We start from the raw sequence: 24,785 nt of genomic DNA, 5'->3' as shown, positions 1-24,785 counted from the left end.
TCCCCAACACTCCGCTCCTTCAGCCTTGCCACCACTGAGGAGGTCACCAAGGTCTTCTCAGAAGCCCGCCTCACCACTTGCCCCCTTGACCCTGTCCCAGCACAACTCCTCCGGGCACCCTCTGCCTCCATCCTACGCTCCCTCGCCCACATCTTCAATCTCTCCCTCTCTACTGGCGCATTCCCCTCCCCCCTAAAGCACGCACACATCACCCCCATACTCAAAAAACCCTCCCTGGGCCCCACCGACCTGAACAACCTTAGATCCATCTCCCTGCTCCCATTTACTTCCAAGCTCCTTGAGCGCTTAGTCTACAATCGCCTAAGCGCCCACCTCACTGACAACAACCTCCTCAATCCACTACAGTCTGGCTTCTGTCCCCTACACTCCACCGAAACCGCCCTACTTAAAATCACTAATGACCTGCTAACCGCCAAAGCCAATGGCCACTATTCTATCCTCCTGCTCCTTGACCTCTCCGCGGCCTTTGACACAGTCAACCACCCTGTCCTCCTTAATAAACTACACTCCCTCGGCATCAGAGACTCCGCTCTCTCCCTATCTATCCCAACGCTCCTTCAGCGTTACCTATAATGCTACCACCTCCCCCTTTCTCCCCCTCTCTGTTGGAGTCCCCCAAGGCTCTGTCCTTGGGCCCCTTCTCTTCTCCATCTACACCTCCTCCCTCGGCAAACTGATACACTCCCACGGCTTCAACTATCACCTCTACGCCGATGACATGCAAATTTACATCTCCACCCCTCGGCCCTTCAGTCTCCACCCGTATCACCCACCTGCTGAACGACATATCAAACTGGATGTCGCTCCATTTCCTCAAACTGAACCTTTCCAACACCCTCTCCATCACAACGCCACCATCAGTCCCACCCCGCAAGCCAAAGTCCTAGGTGTCACTCTAGACTCAAACCTGTCCTTCCAACCCCATGTCCAATCATTGGCAAACTCATGCAGGCTCCACCTCCGCAACATCTCCAAAATACGTTCGTTCCTAACCCCAGACACTACTAAACAACTCGTTCACTCCCTTATTATCTCACGTTTGGACTACTGCAACTCCCTCCTCACCGGCCTACCTCATCACAGACTATCCCCGCTTCAGTCTATCCTGAACTCAGCAGCCAGACTCATCCACCTTACCAACCGCTCCGCTTCTGCCACCCCCCTCTGCCAATCCCTCCACTGGCTCCCGATTGCCCAACGCATTAAATTCAAACTACTAACACAGACATACAAAGCCATTCATAACGCTGCCCCAAACTACCTCACCGACCTGATACCCAAATGCCACCCAACACGTACTCTTCGCTCCTCACAAGACCTCCTACTTTCTAGCTCCCTGGTCTCCACCTCCCACGCCCGACTGCAGGACTTCTCCCATCCTCTGGAACTCACTACCCCAATCCATCAGACTGTCACCTACCCTCCTCACCTTTAGGCACACCCTGAAAACCCATCTCTTCAGGGAAGCCTACCCCACCCTCACCTAACAGCTGATCTCCTCCACTCCTCCTACCACCCCATCCCCCATAGCCACTTCCTCCTGTACCTCTACCCCCTCCCTCCTAGATTGTAAGTTCGAAAGAGCAGGGCCCTCGAACCCCTCGTGTATTGTATTGTCACTGTATTGTCTCATGTACTGTCTACCACTATAATGTACAGCGCTGAGCAAACCTTTCTGGTGCTATATTAATACTGCATAATAATAATACCCAGACAGGAAGTCTCTATGGAAGACAGGAAGTGATGTCAGCTACAGACAGGAAGTGATGTCAGGTAGAGCCAAGAAATTCCATAAGGTACGACCTAGAGAGGACATGCTGGAAGTGGCAGCAGAGGAGGTAATAATTTTATATTTACAGGAAACTCCAAATAATTCTTACTTCAGTTTGTCAAAATTATCTCTCTATAAGAAAGCCGGAATGGATAAAATGACGAAATGAATGAGGATGGAGGAGGACCGGAGTCACATGACTGAGAGGATACTAAACCTCACCCTGGAGATCATCTACCTGCTGACCGGAGAGGTGAGGAGGATTCTGGGAGGTCACATGACATCACTATCATCTCTATTAATAAAACACAAACCTGACCGAGAGGTGAGGAGGATTCTGGGAGTCTAACATGATATTCCTATTGGTTCCTCAATACAGAGATTTCCTCCTCTGAAGTCAGGTGATCATATGACCATCACAGTGACTCCATGTGACTCCCTAAACCCTGAGAGACACAACATGCAGAAGATTCTAGAAGTCACCAAGAAGATGATGGAGCTGCTGACAGGAGAAGTGAGCGGTGGCGGGAATTCTGGGACATTCTCCAGTAACAGACAAGGGATGTGTCTGGATGGTGACTGTATCATTGTGTGTGTCAGGTTCCTATAAGGTGTCAGGGTGTCACTGTCTATTTCTCCATGGAGGAGTGGGAGTATTTAGAAGGACACAAGGACCTCTACAAGGACGTCATGATGGACAATCAGCAGACTTTGAGTTTTGTGAGGAAGGAATTTCCCCGGAATGAGATGATATTGAACCTCGCCCTGGAGATCCTCCACCTGCTGACTGGAGAGGTGAGTGTAATGAAGGGGTTAAATCTGACTCGGCTGTACACTGGGAGGGATTCAGAGTCACTTCAAGTCTTTTGATGTTCTGCTAATCTATGATGTCATACACACAAGCAAGGCTTTTCCTGTCAGAGAGCAGTTATAGGAATTCACCCACCCCCACCCCCACCCCCACCCCCACCCTGGGCTTTAACAGTGGGAGGATCTTTAATGGGCGTTGGTAAATAAAACCAGTGTTATGTAATGCACGGAGTGCAGGGTTCAGGGGTGCGCTATGTACAGAGTGTAGAGTTCAGGTGTATATTACACACAAGGTGCAGACTTTTGGTGTGCATGATATGTAAGGTTTAGGACAAAGTGCCAGGTTTGGGAGTGTGCTACATACAGTGTGCAGGGTTCAGGAGTGTGCTGTGTACAAAGTGCAGGGTTCAGTGGTGTGCTGTGTACGGTGTGCAGGGTTCAGGAGTGTGCTTTGTACAAAGTGCAGGGTTCAGGAGTGTGCTACATACAGTGTGCAGGGTTCAGGGGTGTGCTACATACAGTGTGCAGGGTTCAGGAGTGTCCTTCGTACAGAGTGCAGGGTTCAGGGGTGTGCTGCGTACAGAGTGCAGGCTTCAGGGGTGCGTTGCGTACAACATAATGCAGGGTTCAGGGGTGCGCTGCGTACAGAGTGCAGGGTTCAGGGGTGCGCTGCATACAGAGTGCAGAGTTCAGGGGTGCGCTGTGTACAGAGTGCAGGGGTGCACTGCTTACAACAGAGTGCAGGGTTCAGGGGTGTGTTGCCTATGGAGTGCAGGGTCCAGGGGTGTGCTGCGTACAACAGAGTGCAGGGTTCAGGGGTGCGCTGCGTACAGAGTGCAGTGTTCAACCTCTCCTCACCTCTGACTTCTGCACCCCCTACCTCCCAGCCCTCAACTCTGTACATATACCCCCTCCACCGCCCCCTCTCCCCTTTCAAGGCTCCATCATCTTCCACATGTTCACCTCAGCAGCACACTTATTTGGCTCCGCCTCTCCCCCACCAAGCCAGTGTTGGGGATCATGGAAGTGACATCCCCTCCAGCCTATGAACACACAGCACCTGCCAGCTGCCCCTCCCTTGTCTCAGCCCTGAGAGCTGGGACGGGGAGGGTCCTCGTCAGAGCCGTCCAATGAGGTGCGCTGTCACTTGTAAACACAGAAGCCGTTCTTCTGTCATTCCCATTGATAGGATGGAGCGGGGAGCCCAGGGCCAGCAGGAGGCGCTGGAACGGAGCTGCACACAAGTACTATGAATATATATACTAAAATATAATTAATATATAATATATAATTTATATTTTATATTTTAGTTTATTGTCTTGGTGCCGTGGCTGTGGCACTTCCAATACTGGCTGCTTAAATTACCCATCTGTATATAGTGGCGCAGGAGATCTATTTCAATTATATATTTACTTATTACTATGAATACATGAAGTGTCCGTACTCTATGATATCCGGTTATAGCAGAAGATGGCGGCATTGGTTATAGAAGAGAGCAAAGTCAGCTTTAGTCCAATCGGTGAGATCCAATACTGCCAGCATGCCATGCCCACTGACCGCTATATCCATGGGGAACATCTAAGACCTGACCGGAGAGGTGAGGAGGATTCTGGGAAGTCATATGACATCACTCTCATCTCTATTAATAAAACACAGACCTGACCGGAGAGGTGAGGAGGATTCTGGGAGGTCACATGACATCACGCTCATCTCTATTAATAAAACACGGACCTGATCGCAGAAGTGAGGAGGATTCTGGGAGGTCACATGACATCACACAGACCTAACCGGAGAGGTGAGGAGGATTCTGGGAGGTCACATGACATCACTCTCATCTCTATTAATAAAACACAGACCTGACCGGAGAGGTGAGGAGGAAGCTGGGAGGTCACATGACATCACTCTCATCTCTATTAATAAAACACAGACCTGACTGGAGTGTTGAGGAGGATTCTGGGAGGTCACATGACATCACTCTGGTCTAGCCTGGCCAATAGACCATGTTCTTCTTGTAGACATGTAGATGATGTCAGATGATTGATATCGGTTTCTCTTTCTCCGGATCTGTAGGATTATGTTGTAGTGAAGAAGTCTAGTGGGGAGCCAATCTCAGGAGGATGGAGCAGGACCCAGAGCCCCAACATGGTGCCTCCCCCTCGTTCTGCGATACCTGAGAGGAACAAAGAGCAGAAGATCCTGGAACTGACCACCATGATGGGCCATCTGCTGACAGGAGAGGTGAGCGGTGCTGGGAATTCTGGGACATTCTCCAGTAACAGACAAGGGATGTGTCTGGATGGTGACTGTATCATTGTGTGTGTCAGGTTCCTATAAGGTGTCAGGGTGTCACTGTCTATTTCTCCATGGAGGAGTGGGAGTATTTAGAAGGACACAAGGACCTCTACAAGGATGTCATGATGGACAATCAGCCACCCCTCACATCATCGGGTAAGAGGAGACTTTATTGTGCCCCTTCTCTCTGAAGACCCCTATTGCACGGGGGTGTCAAACTAGCGGCCCTCCAGCTGTTGTGAAACTACAAGTCCCATCATGCCTCTCCCTTTGGGAGTCATGCTGGTAACTGTCAGCCTTGCAATGCCTCATGGGACTTGTAGCTTGGGAACAGCTGGAGGGCCACCAGTGACACCCGTGACCTAGAAGACCATTAGAAGGACTGACTACGTATTGTACATGGGGACGTTCCTCCATCGGGGAGTCTGTGCAGCCATGCTCTGGGGTACTTTGATTGTAACCACTTGCCCTCCACAAGGTTTTAGTCCCTTCATGGCCAGGGCATTTTTTTGTTATTCCACACTGTGCTACTTTAACTGCCAATTGCTCTGTCATGCAACACTGTACCTGTGACGGACCGCCTGGCACCCAGCTTGAGTGCCTCCGTCAGAGAACTGCTTTCTCGCCACTGGAACACAGGAACAAGGTATCATAGCTGGGCAGGGCCAAGGATAAGGGGGCCCCACCTGTTCTCCTGTATGGGGCCTAGGCCAGCAGTGGGGTGAATTTGATGTGGGCAGGGAGGGTGATCAACACGGGGGGGACGGGGGTAATTACTAGAACCGATCCCCTGTATGGCTTCCTTCTGGCTTTCAGCTGCTGCGGAGAGAACCATATAGGGGATCGGTTCCAGTAATTGCCCCCCCCTCCCCGCCACACCCATCACCCTCCCTGTGAATCATATGTTTCCCCCCGTGTGCCCCCCACCCCCGCAGTGCTGCTGGCTTCCCTCCTCTCCTTCCCAACGGCAGCTGCAATCACATAATAGAATCCTTCAGAATGGAGAGTGGGGGAAGGGTCCGGTAAATATGTCACATTGACCAGCCCCCTCCTTTCCTGAATGAACACAGTGGGTGACCGGTACCAATCGTTCACTGTGTTCATTCATGAGTGAAGCATAGCAGACTGGGGGGAGGGGGATGTCAAGTTGGCTGTATGGGGCCCCGTGGTTTCTAACAGCAGCCCTGTAGCTGGGCATTGCACTCAAGGACTAGGTGACAACAGCTCGGGTGCAATCTGGAACTTCTTTATTGAACAGAAATACAGGTTTTTCTACACTTCAGAAATAGGGACAGTCCCCACATGAACAATAATAACAAATAATACACGTTGGGATAAACATCTCATAATGATCAGACGAGGTGAAGCTGACACCAGACTAATCCCATCATGTAAGATCCTTTAGGAGGACCAGCCAACAGACAGAAACAATAGGTGACTCCATTAACAATGGGGCAAAGCCACAGTAAATGGGGGAAAAAAAAAAGATTTTTTCTACTTTCTGTTATAAAACATATTGAATAAAATGTAATGTGTATGGTAAATAAAAAATCCAGATAAGTGCATATTGATTGGTTTGTGTGAAAGTTCCAGTGTCTACACACTATGGGGTATATACTGGATTTTATGCAGCTACAGACACTGTACTGGTAATGGCACTGATCTGCGACTTATAGTGGGCCTGTGATAGTGCGGCGGGCAATCTGGCGCTAACAGACACTGGCTGGGAGGGGCACTAACTGACAATGAAGTCGCTAGTGACACCAATACAGTGATCAGTGATAATACTGTACACTGACACCTCCCCCCACCCGTCAGTCCACGGCACCGAGTAAAATCACCGCTACATTGTACACGCATGTGTCAGATTAGCACATATAACCCTTTGATCGCCCCGTCACCCAGCCAGTGCCATTAGTACGGCGTCAGTATATAGAATGTTTCACTGATCACTGTATTCCTGCCACTAGTGACATGAGACAGCGTCGGGGTCAGTTAGTGCCCCCCCACCAGCCAGGGTCAGCTAGTATCAGATTGTCCGCACACTATCACACTCACGTTATAGGTCGCTGATCACCGCCATTACTAGTATAGTGTTTGTATGGATCAAGATATTGATCACGAACAGAACTATACTAGTGCCTCCTTAGTATATTGTCCCCTTAGTACAGTGTCCCCTTAGTACAGTGCCTCCTTAGTACAGTGCCTCCTTAGTATAGTCTCCCCTTTGTATAGTGTCCCCTTAGTATAGTGTTCCCTTAGCATAGTGCCCCCTTAGTATAGTGTCCCCTTAGTATAGTGCTTCCTTTGTATAGTGTCCCCTTAGTACAGTGTCCCCTTAGCATAGTACCCCCTTAGTACAGTGTCCCCTTAGTATAGTGCTTCCTTTGTATAGTGTCCCCTTAGTACAGTGTCCCCTTAGTATAGTGCCTCCTTTGTATAGTGTCCCCAAAAACGCAGAGTTAGCAGGGTGGGCCCCGTTCTCTGCCAGCACTATCGTTTAGCCCCTCCCCTGTTTTTCACAGTAGATTTGTACCAATGGATTGTGGGCCAAGGCAATTTATATACAACAATACATGGCCGCCTACCCAAATTCAGCTCTTACCAGACAATTCACATGGAATCCTATCACGGCTTCTGAATGTAAAACTCTTTTGGGCCGAACCCTCAACATGGGCATTACAGAAAAGAATGAATTGCGGTCATATTGATCCACAGACCCGAGTCATGGTATGTCCGTGTTCTCTGTTGTTACATGTATGTCCAACATAGACCAGCAATGTACTGGAACGTCGCTGGACTTTGAGTGGTTATACCGGGGTGATGGCTACAGCTACAGCCATCCTGGGATCGTTTCTTTCAGCTGGCGGTCAGCTTTCATGTAAAAGCAATCCTAGTGGCCAATTAGCTGCTGAATTGTTTTTACAAGCAGCGTGAAGGGACTTGGTTTTCAAGAGTGGGTGATGTGTGGCAGAAGCTTCTAATGTAGGCCCTGAAATGCCAGGATAGTAGAAGCCCCTCCCCCTCCAAATGGCCGCTTTTTGGAAAGTAGACACCCCAAGGAATTTGATAAGAGGCATGGGGAGTGTTTTGCAGATCTCATTTGTTGCCACGTTTTTGGAAAATGAAGAAAGAAAACAAAAATGTATTTTTTTTCTTTTCTTTTTTTTTTTCAAAACCCAAAAGATTTTGGGCCCCTGTATGTAGCTAGGCTGCCAAAAAGTCTCTCACATGTGGTACCCCCATACTCTGAAGAAGTAGGAGAATGTGTTTTGGGGTGTTATTCCACATATACCTATGGCATGCATGGGCAATATATCATTAAAGTGACAACTTTGTGTAAGAGAAAAAAAAAAATTTTAATACATAAAAAAATTGTGGTAAAAAATAAAATGTTCCATGGACTCAACATGCCTCTCTGCAAAATCCTTGGCGTATCTACTTTAAAAAAGCAGTCATTTGGGGGGGTTGTACTGCCCTGTACCTCAAAAAATGTGATAGGCAGTCAGAAGGTAAAAGCGACATAAATTCCAATATATACACCATAGCTTGTAGATACTATAACTTTCCCACAAACCAAATAATATTTCACAAAAGTGAAAAATACCATTTCTTTTCAGAATTTTCAGTCTTTTTTCTGTTTATAGCACAAAAAATAAAACCCGCAGAGGTGATCAAATACCACCAAAAGAAAGCTCTATTTGTGTGAAAAAAGGACGTAAATTTTGTTTGGGTGCAGCATTGCACGACCGCGCAATTACCAGTTGAAACAGCGCAGTGCCGATCAGCAAAAAGTGGTGTGGTCAGGAAGAGGAGTAAATCATCAGGAGGGTGAGGGGTTAACGTGGTTGTCGTGGGGCCTACAATGTCCATATTATGTCTTTATTTTCTAGTAGTTTACAATTGGGGCGTGGCACCCAATAATATATTGATATGTAAAGAGTCTTCTAGGACACCACCCTGCTGGAGTTCTCTCTGGAAGTTATTCAAGATGAAGGTGGTCTTCAGGATCAGTCCTGTTGTATCTTGTACAATATGTTGTACATTACATACTCCTGACCCCTGCACTATATACTGTGTGTTGTACATTACATACCCCTGACCCCTGCACTATATTCTCCATGTTGTACATTACATACTCCTGACCCCTGCACTATATACTGTGTGTTGTACATTACATACTCCTGACCTCTGCACGATATACTCCATGTTGTACATTACATACTCCTGACCCCTGCAGTATATACTGTGTGTTGTACATTACGTACTCCTGACCTCTGCACTATATACTCCGTGTTGTACATTACGTACTCCTGACCCCTGCACTATATACTCTATGTTGTACATTACATACTCCTGACCCCTGCACTATATACTCCGTGTTGTACATTACATACTCCTGACCACTGCACTATATACTCCGTGTTGTACATTACATACTCCTGACCCCTGCACTATATACTCCGTGTTGTACATTACATAGTCCTGACCCCTGCACTATATACTCCATGTTGTACATTACATACTCCTGACCACTGCACTATATACTCCGTGTTGTACATTACATACTCTTGACCCCTGCACTATATACTCCATGTTGTACATCACGCACGCCTGACCCCTGCACTATATACTCCATGTTGTACATTACATACTCCTGACCCCTGCAGTATATACTGTGTGTTGTACATTACATACTCCTGACCCCTGCACTATATACTCCATGTTGTACATCACGCACGCCTGACCCCTGCACTATATACTCCATGTTGTACATTACATACTCCTGACCCCTGCACTATATACTCTGTGTTGTACATTACATACTCCTGACCCCTGCACTATATACTCTGTGTTGTACATTACATACTCCTGACCCCTGCACTATATACTCCATGTTGTACATTATGTACTCCTGACCCCTGCACTATATACTCCATGTTGTACATTACATACTCCTGACCCCCGCACTATATACTCCGTGTTGTACATTACGTACTCCTGACCCCCGCACTATATACTCCGTGTTGTACATTACATACTCCTGACCCCTGCACTATATACTACATGTTGTACATTACATACTCCTGACCCCTGCACTATATACTCCATGTTGTACATTACATAGTCCTGACCCCCGCACTATATACTCCGTGTTGTACATTACGTACTCCTGACCCCTGCACTATATACTCCATGTTGTACATTACGTACTCCTGACCCCTGCACTATATACTCCGTGTTGTACATTACATACTCCTGACCACTGCACTATATACTCCGTGTTGTACATTACATACTCTTGACCCCTGCACTATATACTCCATGTTGTACATTACATAGTCCTGACCCCTGCACTATATACTCCTTGTTGTACATTACATACTCCTGACCTCTGCACTATATACTCCGTGTTGTACATTCCATACTCCTGACCCCTGCACTATATACTCCATGTTGTACATTACATACTCTCCCCCCTCCCCCCACTCCTATATATACACATAATATGTCTTCTCCTCTGTTCCCCCCATTTCCTACCAGCTAGACACTTTATATCGGATGATGTGATTGGAGCACAGACTGTTACATGGTGATAATAATGTGGTCACATCCTCAAACCAGAAAGTGATAATGGGGGAGGAGCCAATACCCCAATGATGGGGGTCTTTATGATGGGGGAGGAGCCAATACCCCAATGATGGTTGTCTTTAGGATCAGGACGGGGGAGGAGCCAATACCCCAACGATGGTGGTCTTCAGGATGGGGGAGGAGCCAATACCTCAATGATGGTGGTCTTCAGGATGGGGGAGGAGGCAATACCCCAATAATGGTGGTCTTCAGGATCAGTCCAGTCTTCCTCTTGGTTGTCCTCCCCCCATCCTCACTCTCTGACCTCTGGTGGGGCTCCTGTCTAGTAATCTCTTTGTCTTTTAGTCCATGGCCGGGAGATGAGGAAAACCTCCGAGGATTGTCTCACTTTGTCTCCAGACTGGAAAGTAGAAGAAGAGGACATCACACAGTATAGTCCAGAAGAAAACCCGGCTCCCTCCAATGTCCATCCGGCACCACCCAGTGTAGATGGCCCATCGCATTCCTCGTATCCTGAGGAACCTCAGACTGTGCGGGACCGGGCCGGGCTTCCAACAGGGAAGAGGTTCTCTTGTACTGAGTGCGGGAAATGTTTCCGTTTTAAATCCGGTCTTAATGTGCATAAAAGATCTCACACGGGGGAGAAGCCATATTCCTGTCCTGAGTGTGGGAAATGTTTCCAAACTAAATCCGGTCTTAATGAGCATAAAATATCTCACACAGGGGAGAAGCCGTATTCCTGTTCTGAGTGCGGGAAATGTTTTTCAAGGAATTCATATCTTTTCACACATCAGAGATCTCACACAGGGGATAAGCCATATTCCTGTTCTGAGTGCGGGAAATGTTTCAGTGTGAAATCCAAGCTTAATGAGCATAAAAGATCTCACACGGGGGAGAAGCCATATTCTTGTACTGAGTGCAGGAAATGTTTCCATTTTAAATCTGGTCTTAATGTACATAAAAGATCTCACACGGGGGAGAAGCCGTATTCCTGCCATGAGTGTGGGAAATGTTTTTCAAGGAAGTCCCTGCTTTCCACACATCAAAGATCTCACACAGGGGAGAAGCCGTATGTCTGCTTTCAGTGCGGGAAATGTTTTACACAGAAACAAGAACTTGTTGTGCATCAACAATCTCACACGGGGGAGAAGCTACATCCCTGCTCTGAGTGCGGGAAATGTTTTGCAAATAAATCAAAGCTTGTCAGACATCATATAACCCACACGGGTGAGAAGCCTCATTCCTGTCCTGAGTGCGGGAAATGTTTTTCAATGAAGTTCCATCTTTACACACATCAGAGATCTCACACGGGGGAGAAGCCGTATTCCTGTCCTGAGTGTGGGAAATGTTTTTCACAAACCTTCACCCTTGCCAGACATCAGAGATCTCACACGGGGGAGAAACCGTATTCCTGTCCTGAGTGCGAGAAATGTTTTTCAGAGAAGTCCCATCTTTACACACATCAAAGATCTCACACGGGGGAGAAGCCGTATTCCTGCTATGAGTGCGGGAAATGTTTTTCAAGGAAGTCCCTGCTTTGCACACATCAAAGATCTCACACAGGGGAGAAGCCATATTTCTCCTTTGAGTGTGGGAAAGGTTTTGCACAGAAACAAGAACTTGTTGTGCATCAACAATCTCACACGGGGGAGAAGCTACATCCCTGCTCTGAGTGCGGAAAATGCTTTGCAAATAAATCAAAGCTTGTCAGACATCATATAACCCACACGGGTGAGAAGCCTCATTCCTGTCCTGAGTGCGGGAAATGTTTTTCAATGAAGTCGAATCTTTACACACATCAGAGATCTCACACGGGGGAGAAACCGTATTCCTGTCCTGAGTGTGGGAAATGTTTTTCACAAATGTTCATTCTTGTTGGACATCAGAGATCTCACACTGGGGAGAAGCCGTATTCCTGTCCTGAGTGTGGGAAATGTTTTTCACAGAAGTCCCATCTTTACACACATCAAAGATTGCACACAGGGGAGAAGCCGTATTTCTGTCCTGAGTGCGGGAAATGTTTTTCGGATAAGTCCCATCTTTACACACATCAGAGAATGCATGCAGGGAAGAAGCCGTATTCCTGTCATCAGTGCGGGAAATGTTTTTCACAGCAGTCCCATCTTTACACACATCAGAGATCTCACACGGGGGAGAAGCCGTATTCCTGTCCTGAGTGCGGGAAATGTTTTTCAGACAAGTCCTCCTATAGCAGACATCAGAGATTGCACACGGGGGAGAAGCCATGTTCCTATCCTGAGTGAGGGAAATGTTCCTCACTGAAGTCCTGTCTTCCTGCATATCCGGGGTCCCACACAACCCTGGAGGTGTATTAGTGCCTTGAGTGCGGGAAATGTCTTCTAGATGAATGTTGCTGGACACCGCAGCTCTCATGTGGGGAAGAAGCCTCTCCTGATATACACCTCACATATATTGTGGATACACCTTCTGATTTGCTCAGTTTTGGTCGATCTCTTTACTCTCTCGGTTTTTCCATCTAGACATTCGCTATTCTGTGCAAATGAGAAATAAAATATTTCTGACAAAATCTGATATAAGTTTTGGGTTCATTTCTGCAGATTTACTGAAAATTATCCACAATTAATTCAGAATTAATTTATTTTAGAATAATTAAATAAATTCAAATAATTTTGTGCTGTTTTGACCTAAAATGTACTTAACCCCTTCCTGTCTGGACACTTCTCCCCCCCTTCCTGTCCGGACACTCCCTCCTTCCTGTCCGGACACTTCTCCCCCCCTTTCCTTCCTGTCCGGACATTTCCCCCCCCCCTTCCTGTCCAGACACTTCCCCCCCTTCCTGTCCGGACACTTCCCCCCCCCTTTCCTTCCTGTCTGGACACTTCCCTCCCCCCTTCCTGTCCTAACACTTCCCCCCCTTCCTGTCCCGACACTTCCCCCCCCTTCCTGTCCAGACACTCCCCCCCCTCCTGTCCAGACACTCCCCCCCTTCCTGTCCGGACACTCCCCCCCCTTCCTGTCCGGACACTTCCCCCCCTTTCGCTTCCTGTCTGGACACTTTCCTTCCTGTCTGGACACTTCCCCCCCTTTCCTTCCTGTCTGGACACTTCCCCCCCTTTCCTTCCTGTCCGGACACTTGCCCCCTTTCCTTCCTGTCTGGACATTTCCCCTCCTTTCCTTCATGTCTGGACACTTTCCCCTCTTTCCTTCCTGTCTGGACACTCCCCCCCTTCATGTCCAGACACTTCCCCCCCTTCCTGTCTGGAAACCTCCCCCCCTTTCCTTCCCGTATGGACACTTCCCCCCCCCCTTCATGTCCGGACACTTCCTGTCCGGACACTTCCCCCCCTTTCCTTCCTGTCTGGACACTTTCCTTCCTATCCGGACACTTCCCCCCCTTTCCTTCCTGTCTGGGCACTTCCCCCCCTTTCCTTCCTGTCCAGACACTTCCCCCCTTTCCTTCCTGTCTGGACATTTCCCCTCCTTTCCTTCATGTCTGGACACTTTCCCCTCTATCCTTCCTGTCTGGACACTCCCCCCCTTCATGTCCGGACACTTCCCCCCCTTCCTGTCCGGAAACCTCCCCCCCTTTCCTTCCTGTATGGACACTTCCCCCCCCCTTCATGTCCGGACACTTCCTGTCCGGACACTTCCCCCCCTTTCCTTCCTGTCCGGACACTTCCCCCCTTTTCTTCCTGTCCGGACACTTCCCCCCCCTTTCCTTCCTGTCCGGACACTTCCCCCTCCTTTCCTTCCTGTCCAGACACTTCCCCCCCTTCCTGTCCAGACACTTCCCCCCCCCCTTCCTGTCCGGACTCTTACCCCACCTTTCCGGACACTTCCCCCCCCCACTTTCCTTACTTTCCAAACACTTCCCCCCTTCCTGTCCGGTAACTTGACACCCTTTCCTTCCTGTCCGGACACTTCCCCCCTTCCTGTCCAGACACTCCCCTCCCTTTCCTTCCTGTCTGGAAACTTCCCCACTTTCCTTCCTGTCTGGACACTTCCCCCCCCTTTCCTTCCTGTCCGGACACTCCCCCCCTTCCTTCCTGTCCGGACACTCCCCCCCTTTCCTTCCTGTTCGGACACTTCCCCCCCCCTTTCCTTCCTGTCCGGACACTTCCCCCCCCTTCCTTCCTGTCCGGACACTCCCCCCCTTTCCTTCCTGTTCGGACACTTCCCCCCCTTTCCTTTCTGTCCAGACACTTCCCCCCCTTCCTGTCCAGACACTTCCCCCCCCCCTTCCTGTCCGGACTCTTACCCCTCCTTTCCGGACACTTCCCCCCCTTTCCTTCCTTTCCAAACACTTCCCCCCTTCCTGTCCGGTAACTTGACACCCTTTCCTTCCTGTCCGGACACTTCCCCCCCTTCCTGTCCAGACACTCCCCTCCCTTTCCTTCCTGTCTGGAAACTTCCCCACTTTCCTTCCTGTCTGGACACTTCCCCCCCCTTTCCTTCCTGTCCAGACACTTTCCCTCCCCTTTCCTTTCTGTCCGGACACTTCCCCCCTTTCCTTCCTGTCCGGACACTTCCCCCCCTTTCCTTCCTGTCTGGACACTTCCCCCCCCCTTTCCTTCCTGTCCGGACACTCCCCCCCCCTTCCTTCCTGTCCGGACACTCCCCCCCTTTCCTTCCTGTTCGGACACTTCCCCCCCCTTTCCTTCCTGTCCGGACACTTCCCCCCCCTTCCTTCCTGTCCGGACACTCCCCCCCTTTCCTTCCTGTTCGGACACTTCCCCCCCTTTCCTTCCAGTCCGGACACTCCCCCCCCCCCCCCCGCCCAGACCAATTTGCAGCTTTCAGCACTATCACACTTAGACAATTGCGCAGTCTTAAATAAAATATGTAAACTCTATGTATCCCTACAAAAAAATACCACTCTCACCCCTGAAAGTGCAAAAATGAAATAAAACTTTTTCTGTAATCCCTCTAATACACTCCCATCATCTCCCCTCATACATAAGATAATAAATACAATATTGTATATGTATGTATAAGTGTCCAAGCAAAAGTCCACACAAAATATTCTTCCAAGTGTTGAAAACCAATCCAGTTCGTAGCTTTTCCATCCAAGATACCTAAAAAAAATATTAACTAAATATAGTGCATTATCTTTAAAACAAAACAAAAACACTCGTGACACTTAAAGTGACTCCTCCTAAACCCACACTCGTGAGAAACCACCACTTCAGCTTGTGATTAGTGCAAAATTCACCACTCAAATGTAGTTAAATACCATTACCCTCTCATGGATAATGGAACTTCATAACCATTCCATATTAATCCACATCAAACTACTCGTGATCACATGCATCAAATATAAGTTGTGCCACAACTCTTGCAGGATAATATACCATTACCCTCTTTCAATATAAAAAAGGCATTAGACTCCTCCAGGGTAATCTGTGACTTCCCCTTTCCTGAAGTGCCCAATCCGGACTTCCCCGCTCCTCGGAAGGGCAGAGAAGACAATACTCAGTGGAATATATAAATAGAAATCCGTAATTTTATTTTCAAGCTTACATTAGGTATAAAGAAAACATCCATCCTCTCCCACAGTTCGTGTGACTGAACTCCAGTATCCAAGATGGCCGCGCCGCTCCTTCCGGTTTGACGTTGACGTCACGTCACTGACGCGTTTCGTCACTTCCAACTTTTTCACAAGCTTGTGAAAAAGTCGGAAGTGACGAAACGTGTCAGTGACGTGACGTCAGAACGTCAAACCGGAAGGAGCGGTGCGGCCATCTTGGATACTGGAGTTCAGTCACACGAACTGTGGGAGAGGATGGACGTTTTCTTTTTACCTAATGTAAGCTTGAAAATAAAATTACGGATTTCTATTTATATATTCCACTGAGTATTGTCTTCTCTGCCCTTCCGAGGAGCGGGGAAGTCCGGATTGGGCACTTCAGGAAAGGGGAAGTCACGGATTACCCTGGAGGAGTCTAATGCCTTTTTTATATTGAAAGAGGGTAATGGTATATTATCCTGCAAGAGTTGTGGCACAACTTATATTTGATGCATGTGATCACGAGTAGTTTGATGTGGATTAATATGGAATGGTTATGAAGTTCCATTATCCATGAGAGGGTAATGGTATTTAACTACATTTGAGTGGTGAATTTTGCACTAATCACAAGCTGAAGTGGTGGTTTCTCACAAGTGTGGGTTTAGGACAGCAATGGGCAAACTACGTATACGGCCCGGCGGACCTTTTAATCCGGCCCACGGAGCGTGACACAAAAAAAAAACAGCCAGGGCAGCGCGCTCAAATGCAATGATTGGCCAGTCTCGCTGCCACTCACATCCTGATATCCAGTGATTGGCTGTCAGGATGTGTGTAGGCAGGGCAGCGTGACGAACGTGAGGGGAGCTAGGCTCCTCTCACAGTCCGCCCTGAAGACCGGAACGGCGCGGGAACACGGCGAGAAGAACACGCGGAGCAAAGATAAGTAAATTGACACAGGGGGGACTTGGCTTACTACTTGCTACTTACTACTACTATATGGGGGATGAATTAATATGGGGAATGAATTACTATAGGGGGGATGAATTACTATATGGGGGATGAATTACTATATGGGGGATGAATTACTATATGGGGGATGAATTAATATGGGGAATGAATTACTATAGGGGGGATGAATTACTATATGGGGGATTAATTACTATGCTTACTATGGGGGAATATTACTATACTTACTATGGATGGCATGGTAGTGGCTGGGCTGGCCAGCAGCTAGTCCGGCCCCCGGGTCCAATATATGAACCCATTGCGGCCCTCAAGTCAAAAAGTTTGCCCACCCCTGGTTTAGGAGGAGTCACTTTAAGTGTCACGAGTGTTTTTGTTTTGTTTTAAAGATAATGCACTATATTTAGTTTATATTTTTTTTAGGTATCTTGGATGGAAAAGCTACGAACTGGATTGGTTTTCAACACTTGGAAGAATATTTTGTGTGGACTTTTGCTTGGACACTTATACATACATATACAATATTGTATTTATTATCTTATGTATGAGGGGAGATGATGGGAGTGTTTTAGAGGGATTACAGAAAAAGTTTTATTTCAATTGCGGGGTCGTGCCACACTGTCCCCGGACGACATTTTTTTAGCATTTTTTTTGAGACCAATAAAACTTTATTTTGGTAGTATTTATTCACCGCTGGGGATTTTTAGTATTTTTTTGCTATAGAAATGAAAAAGTCCAAAAATGTGGAAAAAAAGGGTTTTTCTTATAAAAATTTTGCAAATAAATCATCCTTCTTCCTAAATTTCGGTCAAAATCTATTCCGTTATCTTTTTAGTTAAAAAATAACCCAAATTCGTTTATAACCAAAAATTATACATTATACATTTTAATTTTTTTATATTATTTGTTTTTTGTTTTTTTTACACACCATCACCCTATCAGCACCATGGTGACACTGTACTATTTGTGGGGGGGGTGAAGATTTTTTTTTTTCCACTGATTTCTTTTCCACCCATAAAAACTGTAAGAGGAATCATTTCTCCTCTCTGCATTCTTGCAGCCATTGAGAAATACTGTGTGAGCTGTGATTGGTCACAGCTTGTCACATGGTACAAGGCTGTTGTGAATGGCCCTGTACCATGTGATCTCGGTGATCATTCACAGATTTCACACGTAGTAAGCAATGATGTCAGAAGTGACCTCTTGCTTACTACTCTGCATGTGATTACTGATTGGCCAATCAGACATCACATGTTCGGTACCTCACGCAGAGATCCTGTACAACGATCCGATCCGGAGAACACAGCGGGTCCCGGGTCGCTCCCAGGGGGCGGGGAGAACGTTTACAAATGCCCCCCCCCCGGCACTGCTCCCGTCCGCCCGTTTATATACATGTTCCGGATGGGAAGGGGTTAAAGAACGATCTTTGTAGAAATGAACGATCCCACCAAATAAAAGATCAGATTGGTCACCAAAGAAAAGAGCGACAGCGATAACATGAAGAAACAAAGGTTCTAGTTTTGGGGAAATTGCCAGGAAATTGGGTCCCGGAGTTCCAGCATCTGGAGCCCAGAAGCTGTGCACACGATTTACCAAACACCAAAACGAACGAAACGCAGCAAGGCAGAGGAAGGAGAAAAAAGCCACAACACCCAAAACTGACAAGAATCACAAGAAATGCCGTGCAGAACAGAAAATCCTCTGCCAAGGATACCAACAAGGTGTTGTCAGATGGAGGACTGTCTGTGTCTGACCGAACAGGAAGAAGTCGACTTGTTGCTGCTGGAGTAAGAGATCAAATACCAAGGAAAAAAAAAACATTTTTAAACTGCCAACAAAGCGCAGGGGTCGGGAGAATGTTACGTACATCCCCATGTAAAGAGTGCAGGGGTCGGGAGAATGTTATGTACATCCCCGTGTACAGAGCACAAGGGTCAGGAGAATGTTACGTACATCCCTGTGTACAGAGCGCAGGGGTCGGGAGAATGTTACGTACATCCCCGTGTACAGAGCGCAGGGGTCGGGAGAATGTTAGGTACATCCCCGTGGACAGAACGCAGGGGTCGGGAGAATGTTAGGTACATCCCCGTATACAGAACGCGGGGGTCGGGACAATGTTACATACATCCCCTTGTAAAGAGCACAGGGGTCGGGAGAATGTTACGTACATCCCCGTGTACGGAGCGCAGGGGTCGGGAGAATGTTAGGTACATCCCCGTGTACAGAACGCAGGGGTCGGGAGAATGTTATGTACATCCCCGTGTACAAAGCTCAGGGGTCGGGAGAATGTTACGTACATCCCCTTGTACAGAGCGTGGGGTTGGGAGAATGTTACGTACATCCCCATGTACAGAGTGCGGGGGTTGGGAGAATGTTACGTATATCCCTGTGTACAGAGCTCAGGGGTCGGGAGAATGTATTGTACATCCCCTTGTACAGAGCGCGGGGGTCGGGAGAATGTTACATACATCCCCGTGTACAGAGCACAGGGGTCGGGAGAATGTTAGGTACATCCCCGTGTACAGAGCGCGGGAGTCGGGAGAATGTTACGTACATCCCCGTGTACAGAGCGCAGGGGTCAGGAGAATGTTATGTACATCCCCGTGTACGATGCGCAGGGGTTGGGAGAATGCTACGTTCATCTCTGTGTACAGAGCGCAGGGGTCGGGCGAATGTTATGTACAGCCCGGAGTACAGAGCGCAGGGGTCAGGTGAATGTTATGTACATCCCTGTGTACAGAGCGCAGGGGTCGGGAGAATGTTATGTACATCCCCGTGTACAGAGCGCAGGGGTCGGGAGAATGTTATGTACATCCCCGTGTACAGAGCGCAGAGGTCGGGAGAATGTTACGTTAAGCCCCGTGTACAGAGCGCAGGGGTTGGGGGAATGTTACGTACATCCCCGTGTAAGGAGCGCAGGGGTCGGGAGAATGTTACGTACATCCCTGTGTACGGAGTGCAGGGGTCGGGAGAACCCTTTGGAGGAACCTCTAGAACCCTTTCGGGATGCTGTCATATATAGCAGTAGAAATATGAGTTCTATATATGATTCTCAGCTCCCATCATACAGGTAAGGACGGCCTAATATTCTGCCATTCATCCCAACAGCCAAAGTTTAGTCTGAAACCAGGTTCATACTGAGCTCAGCCCGAGATACCAACTGCTAGTGAAATAGTTCATTACTCCAAACTCTAGAACCCTTTGGAGGAACCCTGGCTGAGAAAGGCCAGATTAGGCAGTCATATATTTCTGTCCCCCTTGGTGGGAGTGGACCTCTCTATGAGGACATACAGTCCATACACACACCCAGCACAAGGCCGGGGTCACACTACTAGACGGTTCTCGGGGCTGCAGTTCCTCTGGGCTCCACAAGGTGGTAATCTCACTTCTACCCAGACAGGAAGTCACTATGGAAGACAGGAAGTGATGTCAGGTACAGACAGGAAGTGATGTCAGCTCTAGCCAAGAAATTCCATAAGCTACGACCTAGAGAGGACATGCTGGAAGTGGCAGCGGAGGAGGTAATAAGGTGTTATTTTATATTTACGAGAAACTCCAAATAATTCTTCAGTTTGTCAAAATTATATCTCTATAACAAAGCCGGTATAGATAAAATGACAACACGAATGAGGATGGAGGAGGACTGGAGTCACATGACTGAGAGGATACTAAACCTCACCCTGGAGATCATCTACCTGCTGACCGGAGAGGTGAGGAGGATTCTGGGAGGTCACATGACATCACTCTCATCTCTATTAATAAAACAGACCTGACCGGAGAGGTGAGGAGGATTCTGGGAGGTCACATGACATCACTCTCATCTCTATTAATAAAACCCGGACCGGACAGGTGAGGAGGATTCTGGGAGGTCACATGATATCACTCTCATCTCTATTAATAAAACACAGACCTGACCGGAGAGGTGAGGAGGATTCTGGGAGTCTAACCTGATGTTCCTATTGGTTCCTCAATACAGAGATTTCCTCTTCTGAAGTCAGGTGATCATATGACCATCACAGTGCCTCCATGTGACTCCCTAAACCCTGAGAGATACAACATGCAGAAGATTCTAGAAGTCACCAAGAAGATGATGGAGCTGCTGACAGGAGAGGTGAGCTGTGCCGGGAATTCTGGGACATTCTCCAGTAACAGACAAGGGATGTGTCTGGATGGTGACTGTATCATTGTGTGTGTCAGGTTCCTATAAGGTGTCGGGTCGATGATTTATTTGCATTTTTTTTATATATTCAGATTGGAAACCTCGGAGATAATATTGTTGTTAAAGAGGAGGATGAGGTGTTCGGTGTGATGAAGGAGCTTTCTGAAGAACAAAGAGACCTGTACAAGATGGAGCCACCTAGTAATTGGAACCCACCAGAGAGATGTCCCCGTCTTCTGTATTCCCGGGATTCCACACAGGAAGGTCACACCATCCCTCACTATTACAAGGTTGGTGGGACGGAGAATCTAGAACATGGACTCATGGAGACGATGTGCGGATTCTCTATGTGATGTCACAATAATAAATCTTCTATCTTACAGATGATATTTTCTCTCCTTCTCTTGATGTAGAGTGGAGATCCAATCGATATAGAATTTGAGGTGAAATCAGAAGAAGAAGAGGCGTATGTGAGGGATGATCAGCAGTCTATGGAGGAGGATGGAATAACGGGGACATTTATAGAGGAGGACACTACAGAGATCAGCACAGGTGGGTCATGAACACGAAATCCATTCCTCCACCCATACTGCTCACTGATTGGTCACTGACCCATTTCCTAGTTTCCTTGAGGGTGGAATTGTGCACTCCTCATAGACCAAGCTGCCTGATGTGGGCAAAGTCCTGGTTTGGGGGAACCAATCAGCTCCTGTCTAGTAATCCTCTTTGTCTTTGTATTTTAGTCCATGGCCGGGAGATGAGGAAAACCTCGGAGGATTGTCTCACTTTGTCTCCAGACTGGAAAGTAGAAGATGAGGACATCACACAGTATAGTCCAGGAGAAAACCCAGCTCCCTCCAATGTCCATCCAGCACCACCCAGTGTAGATGGACCATCGGATTCCTCGTATCCTGAGGAACCTCAGACTGTGCGGGACCGGGCCGGCCTTCCAACAGGGAAGAGCTTCTCCTGTACTGAGTGCGGAAAATTTTTCCAATCTAAATCTGGTCTTAATGTGCATAAAAGATCTCACACGGGGGAGAAGCCGTATTCCTGTTCTGAGTGCGGGAAATGTTTCCAATGTAAATCCGGTCTTAATGTGCATAAAAGATCTCACACGGGGGAGAATCCATATTCTTGTCCTGAGTGCGGGAAATGTTTCCAATGTAAATCTGGTCTTGATGTGCATAAAAGATCTCACACAGGGGAGACGCCATATTCCTGTTCTGAGTGCGGGAAATGTTTCAGTGTTAAATATCGTCTTATTGAGCATCGGAGATCTCACACGGGGGAGAAGGCACATTCCTGCCCTGAGTGCGGTAAATGTTTTTCAAGGAAATCCAGTGTTTACATACATCAGAGATATCACACGGGGGAGAAGCCGTATTCCTGTCCTGAGTGCGGGAAATGTTTTGTAACAAAATCGCAGCTTGTCAGACATCATACAACCCACACAGGAGAGAAGCCTCATTCCTGTTCTGAGTGCGGGAAATGTTTTTCAGTAAAGTTGAATCTTTTCGCACATCAGAAATCTCACACGGGGGAGAAGCCTCATTCCTGTCCTGAGTGTGGGAAATGTTTTTCACGGAAGTCCAGTCTTTACATACATCAAAGATCTCACACAGGGGAGAAGCCGTATTCCTGTCTTGAGTGCGGGAAACGTTTTTCAGTGAGGTCCAATCTTTCCATACATCAGAGATCTCACACGAAGGAGAAGCCATATTCCTGTCCTGAATGCGGGAAATGTTTTCATTCAAAATCTGAGCTTAGTGTTCACAAAAGATCTCACATGGGGGAAAAGCCACATTCCTGCCCTGAATGTGGGAAATGTTTTTCACAAAAGTACAAACTCTACAGACATCAGACATTGCACACTGGTGAGAAACCATGTTCCTGTCCTGAGTGCGGGAAATGTTTTAATTTGAATTCCACTCTCATTACACATTTAAGATCTCACATAGGTGAGAAGCCACATCCCTGCTCTGAGTGCGGGAAATGTTTTGTAACAAAATTGCAGCTTGTCAGACATCATAGAACCCACACAAGAGAGAAGCCTCATTCCTGTCCTGAGTGTGGGAAATGTTTTTCAGTAAAGTTGAATCTTTTCGCACATCAGAAATCTCACACGGGGGAGAAGCCTCATTCCTGTCCTGAGTGCGGGAAATGTTTTTCACAGAAGTCCAGTCTTTACATACATCAGAGATCTCACACAGGGGAGAAGCCGTATTCCTGTCTTGAGTGCGGGAAATGTTTTTCAGTGAGGTCCAATCTTTCCAGACATCAGAGATCTCACACGAGGGAGAAGCCGTATTCCTGTCTTGAGTGCGGGAAATGTTTTTCACTGAGGTCCAATCTTTCCAGACATCAGAGATCTCACGGGGGAGAAGCCACGTTCCTGTCCTGAGTGAGGGAAATGTTCCTCACTGAAGTCCTGTCTTCCTGTACATCCGGGGTCCCACACAACCCTGGAGATGTATTAACGCCTTGAGTGCGGGAAATGTCTTCTAGATGAATGTTGCTGGACATTCCGGCTCTCGTGGGGAAGAAGCACACCCTGGGGTGTTTAAACGCAGAGCGGTAGCTAAATTAGAAACAAAATAGATATTTGATCTCCGCTCTTTATCTCCACTAGGTTTAAATGTCGATCTCGACATTCATTGTTTTATTGATAATAGCTAAAGAGTACCCCCGTTCATTTATCACCCCTTTTTATATATACCCCATTGGATACATTATTTCATTTCATATTTTATGTTTTAATATCTTGTCCTCTTCGCATGCGTTTTAGATTTACTTTCACCTTTCATTTACCTCCTTTTTAGGTGGTTTTAGTTGATTTCCCCCCAGTGTCCTTTTAGATGGTTTTTTATGATATTATTGCCATCTAATCGTTTATGTATTTTATAGAGAGTATTAACCACTATGTGCTGATGCCCCTCGTTTAGGAATTCCTACCATTTTATAATATTTTTATGTTATGTTCTACTATTGATATGTTATTCACATTTTTACCGTTTTGAGATATTTTTATCTACATAAGATCCCTTTTTCATGTTTATTCTATTTGGTTTTTTTCATTTATACTTTAAATATTTTTTATTTTCTTCTTTTTTTCCATGGATCTGTTTATTGTGTTTATCTATATGGTCTGCTTCTATGTTTTTATGTGATCAGTTAGTGAATAAAGCCGGCCACAGACGGGTCAAAAATCGGCCGATTTTTGCACCGTTAGTGGGTTAATAAACAGCTTGTTTTCCTCATTTCCGTGTCCGGAGATTTCCTGGTATTCCCAAAGTTGCTACTACAGTATCTGTCAGTCTTGCAATGCCTCATGGGACTGTAGATTGGCAACAGTTGGAGGGCTGCCAGTGTGACACCCGTGCTGTAGAGGATCGTTCCAGCCTGGAGGGGGCATACTGCCGGATCTACTGCCAGAGGCCTCAGGAGGGCCAGAATGCTGAGACCTGGGTTCTGCCAAGAGCTGACTGGAGGGCCGTCTACTGAAGGTTTGTTCTGGTATCATGGAGGAAGGCTGCTAGCTGCTTCTGGGCCTTGTGAGTACAGACACCCCTAAAAGTCCTGAGAGACTGTGTGCTACATAACCCCCCTCTGGTGCTACAGAGTCAGCTGCGGGTCTAGATAAAGGGGGCCCGGGATGGTGTTCTGAAGAGCTTTGTCCACTTAATCTC

At 47.4% G+C, this 24,785-nt stretch overlaps 2 protein-coding genes across 9 annotated transcripts in view; both read left to right on the top strand.

Moving 5' to 3' along the window:
- The window catches only part of LOC149464993 (uncharacterized), a 374,728-nt gene extending 350,372 nt beyond the window's left edge, over positions 1-24,356 (top strand). For 2 of the 6 annotated variants that reach the window (XM_089673657.1, XM_089673656.1), the window contains 2 exons: positions 21,510-21,648; positions 21,840-24,356. In XM_089673657.1, coding sequence (XP_089529783.1) covers positions 21,510-21,648; positions 21,840-23,500 — 1,800 coding nt within the window. In that variant the 3' untranslated portion in view covers positions 23,501-24,356. Of the gene's footprint in view, positions 1-20,169; positions 20,787-20,913; positions 21,049-21,188; positions 21,387-21,509; positions 21,649-21,839 lie in introns of those variants that run through there. The other 4 variants (XM_089673655.1, XM_089673659.1, XM_089673658.1 and 1 more) reach the window with 4 other exon arrangements.
- LOC149464994 (uncharacterized) lies at positions 2,282-13,044 on the top strand. 3 transcript variants are annotated; one of them, XM_089673644.1, is made up of 5 exons: positions 2,487-2,587; positions 4,259-4,397; positions 4,673-4,840; positions 4,927-5,050; positions 10,832-13,044. In XM_089673644.1, the coding sequence occupies exons 3-5, from the start codon at positions 4,745-4,747 to the stop codon at positions 12,748-12,750; spliced, it is 2,139 nt and encodes a 712-aa protein (XP_089529770.1). In that variant the 5' UTR covers positions 2,487-2,587; positions 4,259-4,397; positions 4,673-4,744; the 3' UTR covers positions 12,751-13,044. The 3 variants fall into 3 exon arrangements, with proteins under 3 accessions (XP_089529769.1, XP_089529770.1, XP_089529771.1); XM_089673643.1 differs by lacking the exon at positions 4,259-4,397 and having other exon boundaries at positions 2,282-2,587; XM_089673645.1 differs by lacking the exons at positions 2,487-2,587; positions 4,259-4,397; positions 4,927-5,050 and having other exon boundaries at positions 4,701-4,840.
- Positions 24,357-24,785: the final 429 nt, after the last annotated feature.

Source organism: Staurois parvus, unplaced genomic scaffold (genome assembly GCF_062004578.1).
Source record: "Staurois parvus isolate SC_StPar_1 unplaced genomic scaffold, SC_StPar_1.0 ptg000144l, whole genome shotgun sequence".
Lineage (NCBI taxonomy): Eukaryota > Metazoa > Chordata > Amphibia > Anura > Ranidae > Staurois > Staurois parvus.
Note: the sequence above shows the minus strand (reverse complement) of the source record. Positions and strands in the feature narration are given on the sequence as shown.